The sequence below is a fragment of the Anoplopoma fimbria genome, chromosome 13 (genome assembly GCF_027596085.1).
Source record: "Anoplopoma fimbria isolate UVic2021 breed Golden Eagle Sablefish chromosome 13, Afim_UVic_2022, whole genome shotgun sequence".
In the NCBI taxonomy this organism is placed as follows: domain Eukaryota; kingdom Metazoa; phylum Chordata; class Actinopteri; order Perciformes; family Anoplopomatidae; genus Anoplopoma; species Anoplopoma fimbria.
Window position 1 is genome coordinate 4,620,599 of NC_072461.1, and position 18,428 is coordinate 4,639,026.

Consider the following 18,428-nt stretch of genomic DNA (forward strand, 5'->3'; position numbering starts at 1 on the left):
CGTTGGTATGCAGTCTGCTGACATGACTGCTACGACAGTGCAGAGTTTCAAATCATTGTCGGAATATGGGGAAGATGGTTTCTAAAGAGTATTAGGTAACCACTCTTTTACTCTACATGATCGTAGCATCCTTGAGTATTTCCTAATGCAAGATGTCAGCTCCCTGTACTGTCCACACCTGAGAACGGACAAAGGTAGAAGAAACACAGGACAGAGTGAAAGGTTTACAAATAAAAAATATACAATGCGCACAGCTCAATAAAAACAACTCAAGGCAAAGTAAGCCTTCTGGACAAACCAGATGGCTGTTCCTGAAAAGGATGGCATCAGAAAATGTATATTTTCATAGCAGAAAACATACAGTGTAATGGATGTATTTAATAAAAGACACAACAGTTGGCTATGTGACCTGTGACAACAGCAGGACCAGGTTGTGTATCACACCCCTGAACCCTCTGTGTCTTTTTCTTTCTCCTCAGGAGCAGACACCTGGCCTCTGCTGCCCCCTGCTGGACGTCCTGTGGACTCACTCTCAGCTGTTGTAGTGGTGGTGGACAGAGAATCACCAGTGACATTGAGCATTTTCATTTTGGCCTGTGCGGGGCTGCCGGAGCGGCTGCGGTTGTGGCTGTGATGGCTGCGGTGCTTGGCTTTGCATGGACTGGGACTGCGGGACCTCGTCTTCATGAGGACAACAGTGCTGTCATCCTCTGAGCTGAAGTCAGAGCTGTCTGAAGAACTGGCATCAAGACCTGAAGTGGGAAGCTGGATCTGAAGATAAAAAAGATGAGAAGAGTGGGATTTGGGAGATAAAAAGCTTGCCAATGGTAATAAAAAGCCTTAATATGCAGGAGGGAACACCAGCATACAACAGATGTAATCTCCTCCTCTCAGAGCTAATGCATTTGATTATTTTAGCCTCAAGAAAGCAGTTCCAGAGTGCCATGATTACCTGAAATGGCTCTGTTACACCCACAATGGTGTTCATGTTGTTGCTATAGTAACCCAAGATAAAGTCCCCTGAGCCTTTAGGCAATTCCTCCTCAGTAAAGGTTACCTGGAAAAACAGTAAGTCAGATATCTATTAAATGTGAAAGAAAATGATCTCTGAGGATAATTCAGCAAGCAACCAGATTACCTGATGTTCTTGTCGAGTAAAGTCAGCTTCCTCTTGCTTGGCCCACACATATCCCACATAGTCCTTATGGTGCTTGAAACCCACCTAGGGTGGCAAATTGGTAACGCACAGCAATATTTATTATAATGTTCCTGATGATTTGCTGACGTGGATTCTGCAGACTTAACATGTTATTTGGCCAGTAGAGGTAAAACTATTTACCTTGTACAGTCCGATCCAGTCCCAGGAGCTGCGTGGGTAGTTGGGCACCAGTCTGAATTTTACTATTGCATCATCAATACTATTCCACTCATCCTCCACTATGATTGTGACCAGGGGAATATCCACCTTGTATGGGAACTAAAAAGAACATTGACCACAAATATTTGCACAGTGCAAAAACAGTGTAAAGTCTCAAGGATAAACCTAAATGATTAAGAGGGTTGACTATCAAATGTCAGTACTAATCAAAATGTGTCAACAGCATCAATTATCAACAGCAGCAGGGCCTTAAAGTTGTACAGCAGTTGGAGTTTAAACAACATTAACCTGGTTGTTTGATTCTCAAACTAAGGTGTTGAAAATAGTATTGTTTTGGTTTTGGGACAGAAACAAAGTAATTTATCATTGTATTAGCACCAGTATTGAATTAAAAGGATGCCAGCCTTAAGTCACCTTTACAAAGTCTCACCTGTAGGGTAAAGATGGAGGAGACTGGTTTGTGGTCACTGACGGTGTACTCCATGTGACTTCGGTAGTAGTGTTGTGTCACTTTGGTCCCACTGGTCAGCCCCGAATTGGAGCCACGCTTCCCTGCGCTCAGAGCAGCGGCGGTAGTTGCAGTGGCTCTGAGGCGCCACAGGATCCGGTCGGTCCAAGCTGGTTTACGCTTCTTCCCGCTGGGTGGAGGACCGCTGGGTGGGAGACAAAAAAAACAGGACAGAAAGAGAGCCCCATGAAAAGAATCTTTACAGGGGAGCAAGACAAAATTTTTTGATGCTATTTTAAAAATTATGCATTTTAAAAGCAGTACTGTACAAGAGGCACTTTGATGCTACCCCGGGCTAGTGAGGACCTTTCAGAAAAGGGAGTATGAGTATTACTGAGCAAGGCTCTGTGATATCTTGTCAGTGGCCTGGAATTCATAACTGCAATCCTGGCACCACCAACCTTGTGTCATATGTATCTGTTCCAACATCAAACTTGTAGGTGGGAGGAAATTTTAGAGGCCCCTCTTGGAAACCCTCCAACACTGTCTCACTGTCTTTGGCCATATTGAGCTGAAACAAGGAAGGAGAAGATAGTGTGTTTCTCTATTGCCCTCTAGTGGCATCACCTACAAAGTGCATAGTTCACTAGAGAAGAAACAACATTTAATCATGTACTTCCTGACTTTAAAACCTCATATCAGCTTGTTAAATGTCCTCAGAAGAATTCAGATTTAAATTTAAGATTTTTTGGGGGAAAATCTTCCAATGTTTAGAAAACTTGAATGAAATTGAATTCAGAGGAGCAAAGGTTAAAGTTGCGCTTCGGAAGGACCACATGCAGAGGAGCTACATTTCTCTTCTCTCTGTCCTGTTAACGGTACATTAGACAGCCTTTATGTTTTACCTGATCCTTTTCCCACAGCATTGGAAACTTGTTGTTATCGATGGCTGATTTCACCACTTGCATATCCAGGTCATCAATGCGGAAATTGAGATCCCCAAACCAGAACACAACACTGTGAAAGAAAGAAATGGAATTCTTGAATTTAAACAAGTGCACAAGTACATACGTACTTTTGCAATGCTGATTTTGACCCCATTTCCATCTTAAAACATGAACATGGGGACATCAAGTCTAGGATAGTTTGTCACTGATATATCAGAGTGTAAAGGTTGTGCTCACTTACTCATGGTCAAGAACCCCAGAGGAGGTCTGGCCCTCAAACTGCTGCTGCTGCAGGATGCTCTCAAAGTCCTCCATGCGCTGCTCCGAGTTTTCCATGTGAGCCGGCAGGTGGCAGTTGAGGAAGCAGATGGTGTGGCCGAACGCTGACATGCGGGCACTAACACCACCTTTATTCCCCTGTAACATCGACAAGCACGAGGGAGGTCAAATAATGTTAAAAGCAGGAAAACCACACACTATTGAAGAAAGCTTTTGTATTAATCCTTTATTTTCTCAAAACAATGAATGAAAGTATAAAACTACTACGGTCAATTATGGAAAAGTGCCTAAAGTCAGTGATTGGTCTGTGAGTGTGGTGTGTGTGTGTGTGTGTCTGTACCACAGACAAAGAGGAAGTTTTATTCATTAAGGACCAGTGAAGACAGTCATCAATATTTAATTCAGTAAAGTGCACAGTGGGGGGACAGGATGAGTCTGCGGTTTTCTTCCCGCTGTTTTCCCAACTGCTCTGACCCACTAAAACACAAAAGATCTTTCAGTATAAAATGTGCAGATTGTGCTGATGCCCGTCTGAGTTCATGCAGTCAGGATTTCACTTCAAACTGAGCGCTTCATAATTTTTAAGTGAACAGGATCTTAGTTCTCACTAAAGTAAACTATCCCTCCATTTTTTTCTCACAAAACCTGCATTATTTACAAACCGAGCCACAGAAGTGTGTAGACACTGTAGTGAATACTTATTGTCCCTCAGATCTCCATACACGGTATCAGTAACAGTGATGCAAAGTTAAAGCTAGTCACTCCCACAGAGATGTCGTCCTGTGTGCAGCTAAGCTTTCATGTGTGAAATGTCCATAATAGGGTGCTGATGCCAGAATGGTGTCAGTAGCTATCTCACCCAGTAACCCCCCAGGCCAGTACGGGTGGTCTCAGTCTGGACTCCGCGGAGGAAGGGCAGATGGAAGTACTTGGCAAAGACCAGCAGCAGCAGCCCCTGCATCCGCTGGGAGGTCACCTGAGCGACGGACAGGTGAGGAGAAACGGAGAGGAGGACAAATAGACAGACATGAAGAACCAAAACAGATAACATGAATAGATGAGATATGATGATGCACTTTGCTTAATCCTGAAAAGAGAGCAGCAATACAGTTCAGGATTATTTGTATAAAATTCTTTATAACACGCACTAAAATTTCAATAAACAAATTCTCTGAGCTGCTTCGGGCTTTGCTGTGTGTCCATTTATGCTGCTCCGCTGCACTCTCTCCCCCTCCTCTTTCCAACCCCTTGCATTTCCATTTCTCCCTGCAGGAGCCAGCGGCCCAGGTCTCCCTCTACTCTACATGGAGCGCTGCACATTAAGGAGGCCATAGCTTGTGGTCTACCCTCGCTGGGGCAACGAACCACTTTGTAAAGGAAATGTAATGCACACGCTGTAGGCACTTGATGGTCAGACCTTTCCTTTCTCCGAGCCCTCCACCTTCATCTCAAAAGTACTTGCTTCTTGTTCTGCTACATTATGATTTGGACATTTATGCCACTGGTTTGAAAACAGAAGTGCACATATTTTTGTACCGTACAAGAAGGGCAGAAATATGATGCCTGCATTGTGGAACAAGATGAGCTAACTGCATGCTATGTCAAGCCCATTACAAGATATTTATGTTCATCTCTCCCTCTGCCTTTATCCAGTGGTCCACACATCCCTACCCCCAACTGCAGGCTGAAGAAGCGTGATCACACCCCGCCTGATATGCCCTGTGGCCAGCAATGGAGGCACACATCTCTGCACGTGACTTAAGACCCGCTAGCTTGTATACTAACCGGCTATTTGAACAACTTTGTTGCGTAATGGAATCTACTGAACCGTAAAGTGGACCAACTTTATGTGTGGTACGTGTGTGGACAAAGGCAATGAGTGTGTGTCTCTGTGGGTAAATTCTGAAATAGTGCACCTTTGCCTGAATGTATTGTGGTTGAAAAGCATTTCTTATCAACATCAGTGAACGGAACAATGGGAGCGCTCCCGAAGGCTGCCATGTTACATTTAGGATTAGAATAGAAAAGTAATTTAAGTCCAAAGACCAGTGTGTGAGAGAGGAGAGAGATAATAAGAGAGAGAGAGAGAGAGAGAGAGAGAGAGAGAGAGAGAGAGAGAGAGAGAGAGAGAGAGAGAGAGAGTGCATGTGTGCAGCGGTGTATGTTTGACATTTAACAGCACACACATGACTTAAGAACTGGGCTGGTTATTGTGAAGTCTGGGAATGTCGAAGAAGTTCAGTGCAAAACAACGCCTTACTCATTCCAGTCTCTGATATCGACGACCACAGAAACATCAACATCTTCCTTCACTGTTCATTACACAATATGCACATTAGATATCAGTTGATGGCTTTTTAAAGAAACTTCAAATTCGATTTATTGACATATGTGCTTAGCAAATTAGTATTCAAATGACATGGTCATTTATTAACTTGTTTTATCTAAAAAGGTAGGTCCTTGTTATTCCAGTGCCTACAAATCTAATAAATGTGTTCTAACCGAAACATGTATCATACATGAAATAAATCTATTTACTACAATATAATACAATGTCAATCCAATAAATCCTAGTGCATACAAAAAGTTGTGCTGAAACATATTGAATAGAGAGAGTGCCACGTTGCAGTTAGAGATAAGGGCTAGAAAAAAAACTGTCTCCACTAAGTGGTCCATTAAATTGTAGCTTACTCAAACATTTTGGTGACAATCAGCAACTGTGTGGTGAATAGTCAGAAAAATGGTCTTGTGTGGCTTTGTGTTTCTGCAGTGAAGGGCAGTGAGCTTTGTTGTGTTTGCAGCAGTTACAGTTTGAACCTGACAATGAGTCTTGGTGAGCTGACTATCTCAGAGCAGACAGGACCGATGGGGTGTTTGGTTACAGCGTGTCTGTCCACCATGTTGTGACTAGACAGATTTCTACTGACACCACCATCTAACTCTACTACAAACTCCAACCAACATATCCCCTTAACTTGTTCACAGCATTAACATCCACATGATGTACACAAAAAGGTCACATGGAAATGATTTTAACGAGGTTTAAGCTGGGGGACAGCATCAGTCTCACTGTCAGAGGCCCATCAACACTGACAACAACGTGATCCAAAAATAAAACGGCATCCTGGGAGACATTTGTCTAGCTCTTTCAGCTCGACAGCTGATTCACACTCTCTGGCTCACCATGCCAACCGAGCCAAGCATCGTTTCAGATGCAGCCAGACGAACACCAACCACAGCTGTGATATGTACCAACACACCGTAACAGCTAGTGAGAAAATAAACATACTTGATGGTTTCTATACAAATGTTTCAACTTCCCCGCTTTCCAAGCATTCGTTTCAATATGTGACATGAAACCTATTGCATTTTTTTTGTGTACTACCTTCCCACAGTGGGTGTAGGCATTGTGAAAAGGGGTCAGGTGTACAGTCGTCAAAGCACAAAGAAGGGAGCTGACATTACGTGCCCGTTGCTCAGGGAACAAAATGAGCCGAAGCAGCAGCAGAGAAGCAGAGATCTCATCAGCGATCACTTAATCTAAGCTGTTTAGCATTTTCATTTGAGAGTGAGCATATGTGTTGATAATAGAAGCCATTACTGACCAGCACATAACCAAAGGGGCTGAGTCTCTCCATGCAGACCTCGCTCCACTGGTCTGTGAAGAGGACATCTTTCAGCCTTTTGTTAATCATAGAGTTCACTTCCTGCAGCCTTGAAGAAAAATGACACACAACAACACACAGTGGTCAAAAGCCAACAGAGATCTAAGAGGAGCTGATGAGTGAGAGCTTTGACAATGTAATGGTGAATTCATAATTGGAAGAAAGACATATTCATAAATAGAGAAATCATCCCTGTGGTTCAGAACTGAGCCTGACTGCTCATTAGTGACATTGTTTGAAGTGTTGACGTGGGACAAGTTTGCATAAATGGACACTTCAGCTTTCATGTGGAAGACACTCGAAGCGCCACAAAACACTTACCCGATAATGTACATGTCGGTGTTTCCATCACCCACATTCAGCCCCAGCAAGGAAGTGATGTCATCAGGCGGCGTGGCCGAACCCACGTTCCAAGTGATGACGTGCATCCTGTGGGAAAAGGGTGTTAGGTAATATCTCTTATAAACTCATCACCGACACACCTCATGATCACAACATAAAGGCTGAGTGAGACAGCAGAACCTTTGAATTAACAATTAGAAATACTGCCTCACAGTTTCATGCCTCCGCCAACAAGTCTTTGCAGTTCTTCATTCATGTTTGTCCATAATGCCATCACTTAATTATTCTATCCTTAAAGACATTTATGTGAAATTTTCATAATTAGCATATGAATTCTTAATTGATGGCCCAAAACAATGTTCTTTGTGAGCTTTGACCACCAAAATCTTACAACTTACATATAAGCTGAGTTCAACAGACAGTGTTGATTTCAGTACTGTTCATTTATATAATATTTCCATTAGATTAATTAACAGTACTGAAAGAAATTGTATTAGCACCTCCTATGTTGTTTATTCATGCATTTTGATTTTATATATTGGGCAGCATAAATGCAGTATGTTGGCTTTCTGACAGACCTCTTCACGGTCTATCTTGCCTCTTATCAAGGGGTGTACACTGGGACAGTCTCCAGCCACCAACAATACTGATAAGGGCAAACAGTTTAAATTCTCGACATCCCAATCCTCCTACTGTGCATGATACACGTGCTTAAGGATCTATTTTTAATGCAGTATTTATGGTGTATTTGCAAGAAAGCTATTTAATATTTCCGGAAATTAAACAAGTGTATGATCACAGAGCTCTTCTCTGTTCACTGGTCAATGGTAGTGGCACAGGTTAAAGGACATTTAGGGGCCAATGTCACACTTCTACAGAGCACCAAAGACAATTCCAAAAATGTTCTATAAAAAGCAGTGAGCTCAGTATGCCGGCAGTGTTATCATTAAACTTCCACTTCTAAAAGACCCTTCTCACAGCGATAGCGCGCTGATATAACTTCATAAATGTTATTTAGGTTTGACCATTTTCTTGTTCATAAACATTTCATGACATTAAATCATTAATTATTTTTACTTCTGCAGCTATGTTTTCTGTGTTAAGACAAGGTTCTCGGCACTTTAGCAACCTAATTCATTTTGCTATGCAGTGATTCATTACCTATTAAACCAGGGAGTGGTTCAAGATTAACCCATATAAATTATAGAACACCCAGTGGGAACAAAAGACACAAACCTTAAACAGGCCATTAAAGTAAAAATATATCACCTTTTTATGCTTAACATTGAAACGTTATAGTCTCTAAAATTGGTCATGTTATGTAATTTAGAAATACACTAAATGCATCTCATCTATCCTGAAAAATGGGATGTAGATATTATTAAAAGACAATTACTTTAATTAGACTTATTTGGCTCCTGAATTTCTAAAATTAAAAAAAAAAAAAAAAAAGTTGAGGATATAAATGTTTTCTGACACAGAAACAAATAACTGTGTCAAATAACTATGGTCGCAGAATTCAGCAAAGATCACCACAATTGACATGTTCACTATAAACATGTAGCCTTGCGGTGTCGACTGTCAGTGTATATAAATAAATTCTGAGTGCCAGGCTTATTTTTCTCAGCTGTCTGGGATCGAAAGACGATGTTTAGACATGCTGAGACATGAATGTTAGCACAAACACTGACGAGGGAACTTGCCTGAAGTCTTCCACAGGCTGGGCCGGGGTGTCAGCTGTACCCACTACAGAGAGGGCTCTCTGTGCATGAGGGTTCAGGTGAGAAGCCACATTCCTGCTGGCAGCTGGGTGGGGGACTGACGCAGCCCTCACCGGGTGGTGGCCCGGTCCTTTAGGACCAGCTCTAGCGCTGGGTTTGACTGCTGCAGAGCGAGAGGGTTTGGGGCGACTTGCCACAGTGCCATCAGGAGTACATTCCTCCTGGTTCTCCACTGGAGTGGGTTCATCTTTGGGCTCAGCTATGGGCTCAGAGATGTCAACAGAGCCCTCTACTCTGGCACTTCTCTGTGGCCGTCGAGGCCTGGAAGGAGCTGCAGGCTGGTTGGCAGTGGATTCTGTGTCTGGAGCCGCTGTATCTGATGCTGCAGCTGGAGTGATTGTTAAAGCTTCTGCTGCTCCCTTAGGGTTGACTTCTTGCGTCTGGCTTTGGTTCGGAGTGTCTTGGTCCATTTCTTAAGATTTCTGAGACAAAGAAAACAATGGGAATGCTCACAAGATGCACATTATATTTGCATTTTAGGGGTTTAATTCATCCAGAACATCAATACACAACCAACCCTGAAGATAACATTATTGTTTAGCATCAGAATCATATCGAGGGATTCATCTAAGGAACAGTAAAAAAAAGTCTCTGTGACCTTTAAACGATGAGTAATGTAATTAGGGAAGTGAATTAAAAAAGGAGCGAAGAAGGTAGAGAGAGGATTTCTACCTATGAAACACTGGATAGCACAATGTGTGGCCTTCTTCACAAATGACAAGGCAGTTCAGCTGATGAGAGCAGGACTGTCATGAGACCCATTTGACCCAGCAGGGCCACTGAGTGAGTCATTCAGGCTCAAATCATAGTGACTTTTCAATTACCTGCCTCCGCATGGCCTTGAAAACGGATGAATACAGCCAACGTAATGATAGAAGAAGACATCTACAGGACCAAAATACATAAAAACAACTCCTAGATATGAGAAGGAAGAGCGAAGGCAAGACATATTTTTCTACTGTCCTAACCTCTTAGAGCTTTAGGTTGGGAGATTTGGAGAAAAGCAAACCTGAACACAGTTTATCGTCCTCTCTACTTGTGCCTAAGCCGCCTGCCAGTCCTCCAGTAACCAGGGAGATGCTCAGTCAGTTCATATCAGCTCAGAGCACCTGCCACACACTAACATGAGCAACTGCTGCACGGTCCAGAACGGCAAAAACAAAAAAACGGCATGGAATAAACAACAATACAGGGAGAGGGAGCTGCAGAGAGATCAGACAGACACTGAGCACAGAGGACCGAAATAAAGGAGGAAATGAAACCCATTTATTCAAGTAACAATCCATCTAATTATTGCGAGAACAAATGGCCGCATTGCTTTTCTCTACTGCTCATTGATGGGACACAATAGCAATTTAGGCTGCTGTACCCCCAGTTTTACAAAAGCTTTAAAATGTCTGATTTAAATACAAACACACATTTTACATCAGAGGCAACTGCTTCAATGAATTGATGAAAAAAAAAAAAATACTGAGTAATTTTAATGATAACATGGCCAACATGGCTGAAGACAAAAGAGGGTCACTTGAAGAAATTAAAAATTTCATGGAAATATATATATATATATATATTTTAAATCGTGCAAAATCTAAAGAAAAATAGATATTAGGGAGAATGTAGTCCATAAATTGTTCATCACCGAAGATGATTTAAAAAATAAAAACAAACAAGGATTTCTTGGATGTTGAAAGCCTAAAACACAAAAACAGCCTCGTACAGTAGATGGGGACATGTCCTTGTGCTTGTGGACATGTCGGATACTTAGAAGAGCTAATTAGGGCACAAAACTGTGGCAGCCCGACCCAGATCCATCAGTCCGTGATAATAGAAGTGAAACACATGAGAAGGGACCATAAATGTATTTGATGAGGGTGAGAAGACACCTAATCTTTCGTTATCAGGTGGTGCACAGCCAAATCATGGCAGGCACCAACCCATTATATTCTCTACATGGTTTAAATGATGTCCACTATAATTGACAGACAAGGCTATCTGTTTAGGGACGGAAAAACAACAGAGCCCTCTCATAATTATTCACATGACCTTGAAGAGACGGAGGCCATGAGAGGAGGGCTGCCTCTGTGCTCCGCATGTTCCCAGAAACATGCTGGTCTTTCAGTCCACCAATAAACTGGTGCCTGGCCGGGCATAATGTATTCCTATGGTCCATGTATGGCATTTAGTGTGTGTGTGTGTGGGGGGGGGGGGCAGCAGGGCACACGTGGGAGTGGGTGGGTGCAAAACGAGCTGAGGGAAGCGAGAGGGAGAGCCGAGCGAGACAGCCCGTTCAGCGACAACACTGTCTCTCTGCAGAATGTCTCCAAATTGATCCTCTCACACTTCCCTCCGGCTCTGTCTATTTTTCCCAGCTTTAATCCCCCTCTCTCTCTCTCTCTTATCGTCCCATTTCTCTAATCCTTTCTCTCTCCCCATCCTCTCCCAGACTCTGTTGTTCCATCTTACCCACCTTCACTACATGGGCATTGAATCGCTCATCCCACCAATTTGTTTTTTTCCCAATCCTATATTTTTATTTTCACATCAAGCTGAGCGCCTAAACTATTCCTGACCTAAAATCTTTTCATTCCTTTGCTTCTTCTACTCCCCCTGCACTCTGAGGTGACATTTGTGCTCCTCCAGCGACATCCTCAGTATTGTTTCCTTTAGCCAACCACCTCACAGTCACTATCAATGACGTCAAGATACCACAGTCCCAGCCGCTGGCGCCATAACAACCGGACGTTGATCATAATCAGTGGTAAGATGCTCGGGAACATGGGAAAATAACTTGAGGCCGAGGACTTGTTCAAGGAAAAATAGCTATGAATGGGGAGGTCCAGTATGTAGGAGTGAGTGTAGATGATAAATACTAAAACGTGACAAATGAACACTGATCGATGTGGAAACAGAACATTCAGAGACACAGAGGCAAAAAACGACAATGCAGTTTTTCTTTCGAACACAACTTTTTTTTAAATTTTCTTCCAAATGTTTGGCTTTCTGGGAACAGTGAGGACAGACACCACTTCTTATTCCAATCATGTTCACCGAGGAGAGAGTGGAATGATTTGATAGTAACAAATGTGTCATGGTGTTTACATGCGCCCTCCTGAGGGGGTGAGAGCTGAGAGAGCCAGGAAGGATGCAGTGAAACCCAAACAGCAGGCTCCAGCCAGCCTTCTTAATGGGATTATTTAACAACACGGATAGTTTTGGATAATCAAGTCTGTTGAATGGTCAGAAGCCATATTGTATGTCTTTTTATTTAGAGGTGCATGTAAATGGAGTCATTTATATCCTCACATTGAATTATCTATTAACTTAAACCCCCTGCTCTGCATCGCCGCACTACAGTGATTCTAACCATAATGTTGATCACATTTTGCCCATCTCCTCGATGTTTAATGTTGATATTACAGGCAGGCCGAAGTGTTGGTGTTCAGGGCCTCCAGGGCCATATGCCCCTGTGACAGGGATACTAATGATGACCTGGACAGAAATGACTCCGGCAGCTGCTGCCACAGCTGTAAATGGCTCCTCTAGGTCCTAGTGCCACTGAGTATCACTCCGCTGTATCCAGGGGGCCTCATTTTTATGATCAGGTCAGAGCCAAGGCAGTAGGATGTCAAAATGAATCTGTTTACAGTCTAACGCTGACAACATCGAGTTTAATGTGTGCCCTGCAAAAAATATATTGTAAGTTGCCATTTCAGATTCTGTCAATTAATAATTATAAAAACCAGCCAAATGGAAACAGTTATTTAGGCTTCATTCTGCTTAAAAGGCCCTCTGTAGAGGAAAACAATCACCATGTTGTTATCTGACGCAAAAGCAGCATCTGGTTCACCAAATAATGGTCATGCATACATTGCACATTGTTAAGTAATTGGGATGACGTTTTCCATTGAGTCGGACATAATCTGTCTGTGAATCTGGCTATGCAATCAAATGCAACGACAAAAACTCATTAGGGAGGATGTAAACAAATCAACTGGACTTGGACTGGCACGTGAACAAGGCCAAGGCTATGGGTAATAACATCTGCATGTGCATGAAATTAAAACACAAAGTCACAAGTCAGTTCATTGCCTGCATGTTCCTTCCTGCCCTGTAACTGGTTTTTAAATAAGAATGAAAAAATACGCGCAAAAAGAAGTTGCTGTTCCAGTAACTAGTGAGAAAACTTGTTAGGTGAGTTATAATCAATGAATTAGGACTTAAATCTAATGGAGCGTTTGGGAATTCGATGTGGCTACAGATTATTATGATTGCAGATGAATCCTCCCTCAGTGCATCAGTCACATTACATTACACCGTTGGATGTTACTGTAATCTGAATACTACCAAGCACTGACATGTAAGAGAAAACCATTTTAGTAGGCCATAATAAAATGTTGTAAAGTGAGATTGGTATCTGAAACAGCTTCTGTCATAAATATGCAAATATTCCTGACAACCAAGATAAATGCTTTTTGACAGGATGTGTCCTTTGATATCTGTTATGCAAACACTAGTACTCAAGTTCTACATTGCATACTTTCAGGGAAGCGGACTCTGGTATTTGGCCAACGGTAGGTAGATATACAGATTTACAAAATGACACAGAAATGACTGAGGTCTCGGCTGAAAGAGGACAGTAGCCCACGGATGCAGTATCTGGCCTAATTACACTCCTGCTTCAAGGACAATTTTTGTCTGGCTGAAAAAAAAAAAAATGTTGAAGGTCATTTTAATTCAATGTTTTGCCATCAAATAATAACTCAGACACATGGGTGCCTGTGTGTGCATGCATTTGTGTGTATATGTGCCAGAGATGAGGGAGGAAAATATCAGAGTCTGTTTGTACACAGATGTTTGACTCCCTGATTATGATTCATCAGCATGATCTCCAGCACTGGAAATGTGAGAATTGTGATTGGTTTATTTATAATTATCATGGTTTACCGTCAAACTAGTGTGACATCATTGACCACAGTGTCAATACTCCTCCTCATGTAGACACATCCACAGTATGAGGATCAGCTGTCAGGGATGCTTTTACAGATGATGTCAGTATGAAACAGAAGTAAACAACAGTATTTCCTGTCAACACAGGTGTTTCTTTTGTCAACACCTGTGGTGATTAATAAAAACACGTCCTGTTACATCATAAATGCAACTGTTATGTTTCCAGACCTAACACAACGCTTGCCTGCAGCTGCTTTAATCATCACCTTTACCTGTTTGGGTTCTTCTGTGTGGAGGATCTGAGCAGCTGATGGACCTTCAGTAAACCGGTTCTGCAGATGTGGCTGTCGGTCAGTCTCGAGTGGAGGTTGTGAATTTACAGGAATCACAAGATGTAGAAAAAGGAGAAGTGAATCGATAACCGAAAACAGGCTGAACTTTCCTTTCCAGTCGCCGCCCAGATGAAACCATCGGCATCCCAGCGCCCTCCTTCCTTCCTAATCAGAGAGATGACAGGGAGGTTTGAAGCGATGCTGACCACAGACCTGCCGGGAAGGCTGCATCTCAGAAACACACATTTAACCTGTGAGTCCTCTGCCTTTACATGTGCCCTTCAAATTAAAGAAATCGTCCGGGACTGCACAAGAGAGAGAGAGAGAGAGGTAGAGAGAGGTAGCTCTTCCGTGAAGAGCCGCTCCTGCCTTCTTACGGTGCTCGGTTGATGATTACAGAGAGCGTCCGGCTGTCAATCCCACAGATCTAGAGCAGGTAGACGGGACACATCATGGCAATTACACAAACAGCACAATGCTCTCTCCCCGTTACATGCCCGTGCACCGACTCGACATTAGTTTGCATTACACCAACATTACATTAGCCTTTGTTTGGGCCGATGCCAAATTACCTATTAACCATACGGTGTGGATTTTAATGGCCGTTCTATGTAGTCTAAGTCTATGATGACGCCCTACTGCCCCCTAGTGGTTGGTTTGGAGAAGTGCGTGGCTTAATGCCGAGCAGTAGCTTTTCAATTAAATAGAAGCACCTGCTTCATCTTTAAATTGGTCTTTTGTAGTGGCACTTTATCAGAACCCCCCCCCACTGAGAATATTTTTGTTGGTGGAGGATGTAAGATTTGAAGCAGCCCCCCTCAGATCTGAGAGCAGGAGCATCATGTTGGGTGACGGGTAAAGGATAGATTTGCTTGATGTTGTCTTAGCAGAGCTTTATACTTTTAACATACTAGCCAGGCAAACATTTGCTTTGGGCCTTCACTAAGCCCACACTGAACCCTGTCCTTGCCAAATGAAGACATGATTTAAGACAACACTTTATTAAAACCACTTTGTAGAGAGTTCTTACTCGAAATGTGTTCCAGATCACAGTCCCGTCTGTTAAGGCACTCTGTTTGAGCTCTGTATAGGCTGATGCACCTTCATTGTCTTCTAACTCCATGTTAACATGGAGTGTATCCCTCTACTAGATGTGGCTACATTGTCATTATTGCAGGACACTCCAGCTGGGAGATGATGATGAATTTTAATGATGCAAATTCCCTTAAAATTAATTGTAATTAATCAAATTACCAAAGCCAATATACATGCATAATGTTTTTTTCTTTCTTTCATTTTCAAGTCATACTATGTATTTCCATGCTTGTAATGTAAAACATTTGTAACATAACACAGATGAAACTTTTTGTTAAAGATGCACCGACACCAATACTGACTCAAATAGCTTGATAGGATATCTGTGACAATTTTAATAAATAACAATTCAGGACATTTATATCTATAGATTTTTATTGTTACATTTTGTGTTAAACACTTAGGAAAGCAATGTTGAAGTCAAGCCTGATGCTGCCTTAAACGTTAAAGAATGATCCCATTCCCAGTGTCTTTCACAAAGTGAGGCATACAGCTTATTGATTAAACAATGCTATAGGATCGGTACTCGGTACTGGCCAATACCCAGATTATAGCCTTTGAATTCTGACACCAGTTTGCTTCTGGGAAGCCAAAACACCTCTACACTGAGCCAAATGTAAGATGTTGCTGTGGCAACACCTGGGGGTACCTCATCAGTCTCCATGACATCTTGAATGCCTGTGGCCTTTATAAAATGAATGAGTCAAAAACTGTACACACACTGTGTGTGTGTGTGTGTGTGTTTGTGTTTGTGTGTGCGTGTGTTTGTGTGTGCGTGCGCCCTTTAAGGCCAAAGCGTGTTGGGTGAAGCTGTGCAGTACAGTAAATGTGGTGAAGATGGTCCCCTAAAGCTTCTGGAGGTACACAGAAGTAAATTCAATACTGCAGAATGTGAGTTATGACATAAGTTATTTTGCATATGAGGATACCCATATATGTATCCTCATATGGAAAATAACTTAATAGCATATCTACGCAACAATGATGTTACATTGACTGTAAAAATCTATAGTTTACTGTTTTTTTTCCTAATGTAACATCGATGATATATAAAAATACACAGAGGCATTTCCAACACTGCTTTGTCACACAAACTGACAATTTTTTTGCAAACTTATGGTAGTTTGGGATTCATAAATTCATAAATATGGAGTATATAATACATAATAAAGAAGAAAATATTTTGGCCCAGTAACTACTAGTTAGCTAAATACTAAAAATCTTGAATTATAGAAATATTTTTCTTCCTTTCATTGGGCCTATTGTACTGTGGACCAGGAGCGTCTGTGTCTTTCTCTTCTGCAATGAATCACACTGACGACATCGTTTTTGTGCAGTATTTAGGTCAGTGTGTGTGTGTGTGTGTGTGTGTGTGTGTGTGTGTGTGTGTGTGTGTGTGTGTGTGTGTGTGTGTGTGTGTGTGTGTGTGTGTGTGTGTGTGTGTGTGTGTGTGTGTGTGTGTGTGTTATAACCTGTAGTCTCGGTTATTCTTTGCTGCTTTCCTCATTATATCCCTTCAGTTTTGCTCTGCCTGATGTCCATTTGCAACTCATCAAACCAATTACACATCTGTGGTTTCCTGAAAGGCTTCTGAAAACTTTGACTTACGACGGCTAAAGTTCAGTCTCATGGAGTAACATTTGTAAAATCTGAAAAATAATAAAAAATACTTGTCCACACTGTAAAATATAATACAACCCAGAAGCCCAGCATTAAACTGCCTCTGCAAATACTCTCATATACAGTTTTTTATTGAAACTGTGTCACAGATATTAGTTCATCTTGTGGTGATTCATAAGCGTGTGGTGTTGCATTACACGGAAATGTTGACATCAGAATTTAGTGTTCAGCCATTATGTTTGTGTTTGGCCTAATATTAACAGAATCAACTTCTGAATCTGTTCATGTGTACTTTACCTGAGTAACGGTCAACAATTGCATCATTGTTCAAGACACACACACAAACATGTTACATCTTTTTGAAAAATGTTCAACTCAGCTCAGGCACCAATGTTCTAGGTCAAACAAAATATGTTAAATTGATCTTCTTCAATATAGCTTACTATTGATAAAATCACCTAACAAGTAAAGATCACATTTCATTAAAGGGTTTTTCTTTTTTAATTAAAGTTAACTCCTCCTAAATGTAGGAACGCATTTGTAAAGAGTTTCTCTCTAGTGTCTCATTACCCTCAAATTCAGTTAACATATCCAGGCCTACATAAAGGGACTGTTTTTATTATATATTTACTTCAATAGCTCTCATCATTGTTTCTGGATATAAAACAGCCAACCTGCCATCTTCTGCTTGCACGGTCTTGAAATAAGTAAAGACAAATAGGTCGACGATATTTCATCTTATGTGTGTTTTTTTAAAGTGATTTCTTACACACAAGGTCGACGATATTTCATCTTATGTGTGTTTTTTTAAAGTGATTTCTTGCACAACCAACTCTGCTCCCAGCAGACCACATGACACATGACAATAAAAACATGACAATAAAAACCTGTGCAATACATTACACTGTGCAATAATAGTTGTGCACTCGTATTAGTTGTTGCACTTACTGTATTCGTATCAGTTCGCTGCACTTATTGAATTTGTATTTGTTTACTGCACTTATCCTATTCGTAGTAGTTTGTAGCACTTACTATATTCGGATTAGTCTGTTGCACTTATTGTTTTCGTAGTAATTTGCCTCTGCACTATACTTTTGCTCTGGTTTATGCTTTAAGATGCTTGTTTAAGAAAGGAGATGCACTTATGACTTCTGGTGACTAGTAGTTCTCTTGAATACCTATGTTGAATACACTTATTGTAAGTCGCTTTGGATAAAAGCGTCTGCTAAATGACTGTAATGTAATGTAATGTAGTTAAAATAGTTTTTTCTGTCTGTAAATATAATATTTCAGTTATTGTTGATTTTCTACTGTTTTTCATTGCTTATTTATAATACTTGTTTTTTTATTTTCATTTTTTATCAGTCTTTCTTCTACTATGTCTCTTGTGTGCACTTTAACTCTATGCTGCTGTAAGCCTGCACATGACTAATAAAGGATTATCTTATTTTATCTTATTTTATTTTAGGATTAACCATAGTCTGCATATGAAACCTATGGGATTAACAGTATCTGGATGGGATCTCTCAGATAACCAATGACCACGCCTCTGCCTCCCTCTCTCTCTCTCTCTCTCTCTCTCTCTCTTGACGTG

General features: G+C 41.4%; 1 protein-coding gene across 1 annotated transcript; it reads right to left on the reverse strand.

Moving 5' to 3' along the window:
• Positions 1 to 253: 253 nt before the first annotated feature.
• Positions 254 to 14,326, reverse strand: inpp5jb (inositol polyphosphate-5-phosphatase Jb). The gene is made up of 13 exons (XM_054610966.1): positions 14,060 to 14,326; positions 8,763 to 9,262; positions 7,039 to 7,146; positions 6,658 to 6,766; positions 3,912 to 4,028; positions 3,015 to 3,190; positions 2,732 to 2,843; positions 2,288 to 2,397; positions 1,809 to 2,016; positions 1,340 to 1,477; positions 1,139 to 1,222; positions 953 to 1,057; positions 254 to 771 (listed from the first exon to the last, which is right to left on the reverse strand). The coding sequence occupies exons 2-13, from the start codon at positions 9,248 to 9,250 to the stop codon at positions 439 to 441; spliced, it is 2,088 nt and encodes a 695-aa protein (XP_054466941.1). The 5' UTR covers positions 9,251 to 9,262; positions 14,060 to 14,326; the 3' UTR covers positions 254 to 438.
• Between the last annotated feature and the right edge of the window lie 4,102 nt (positions 14,327 to 18,428).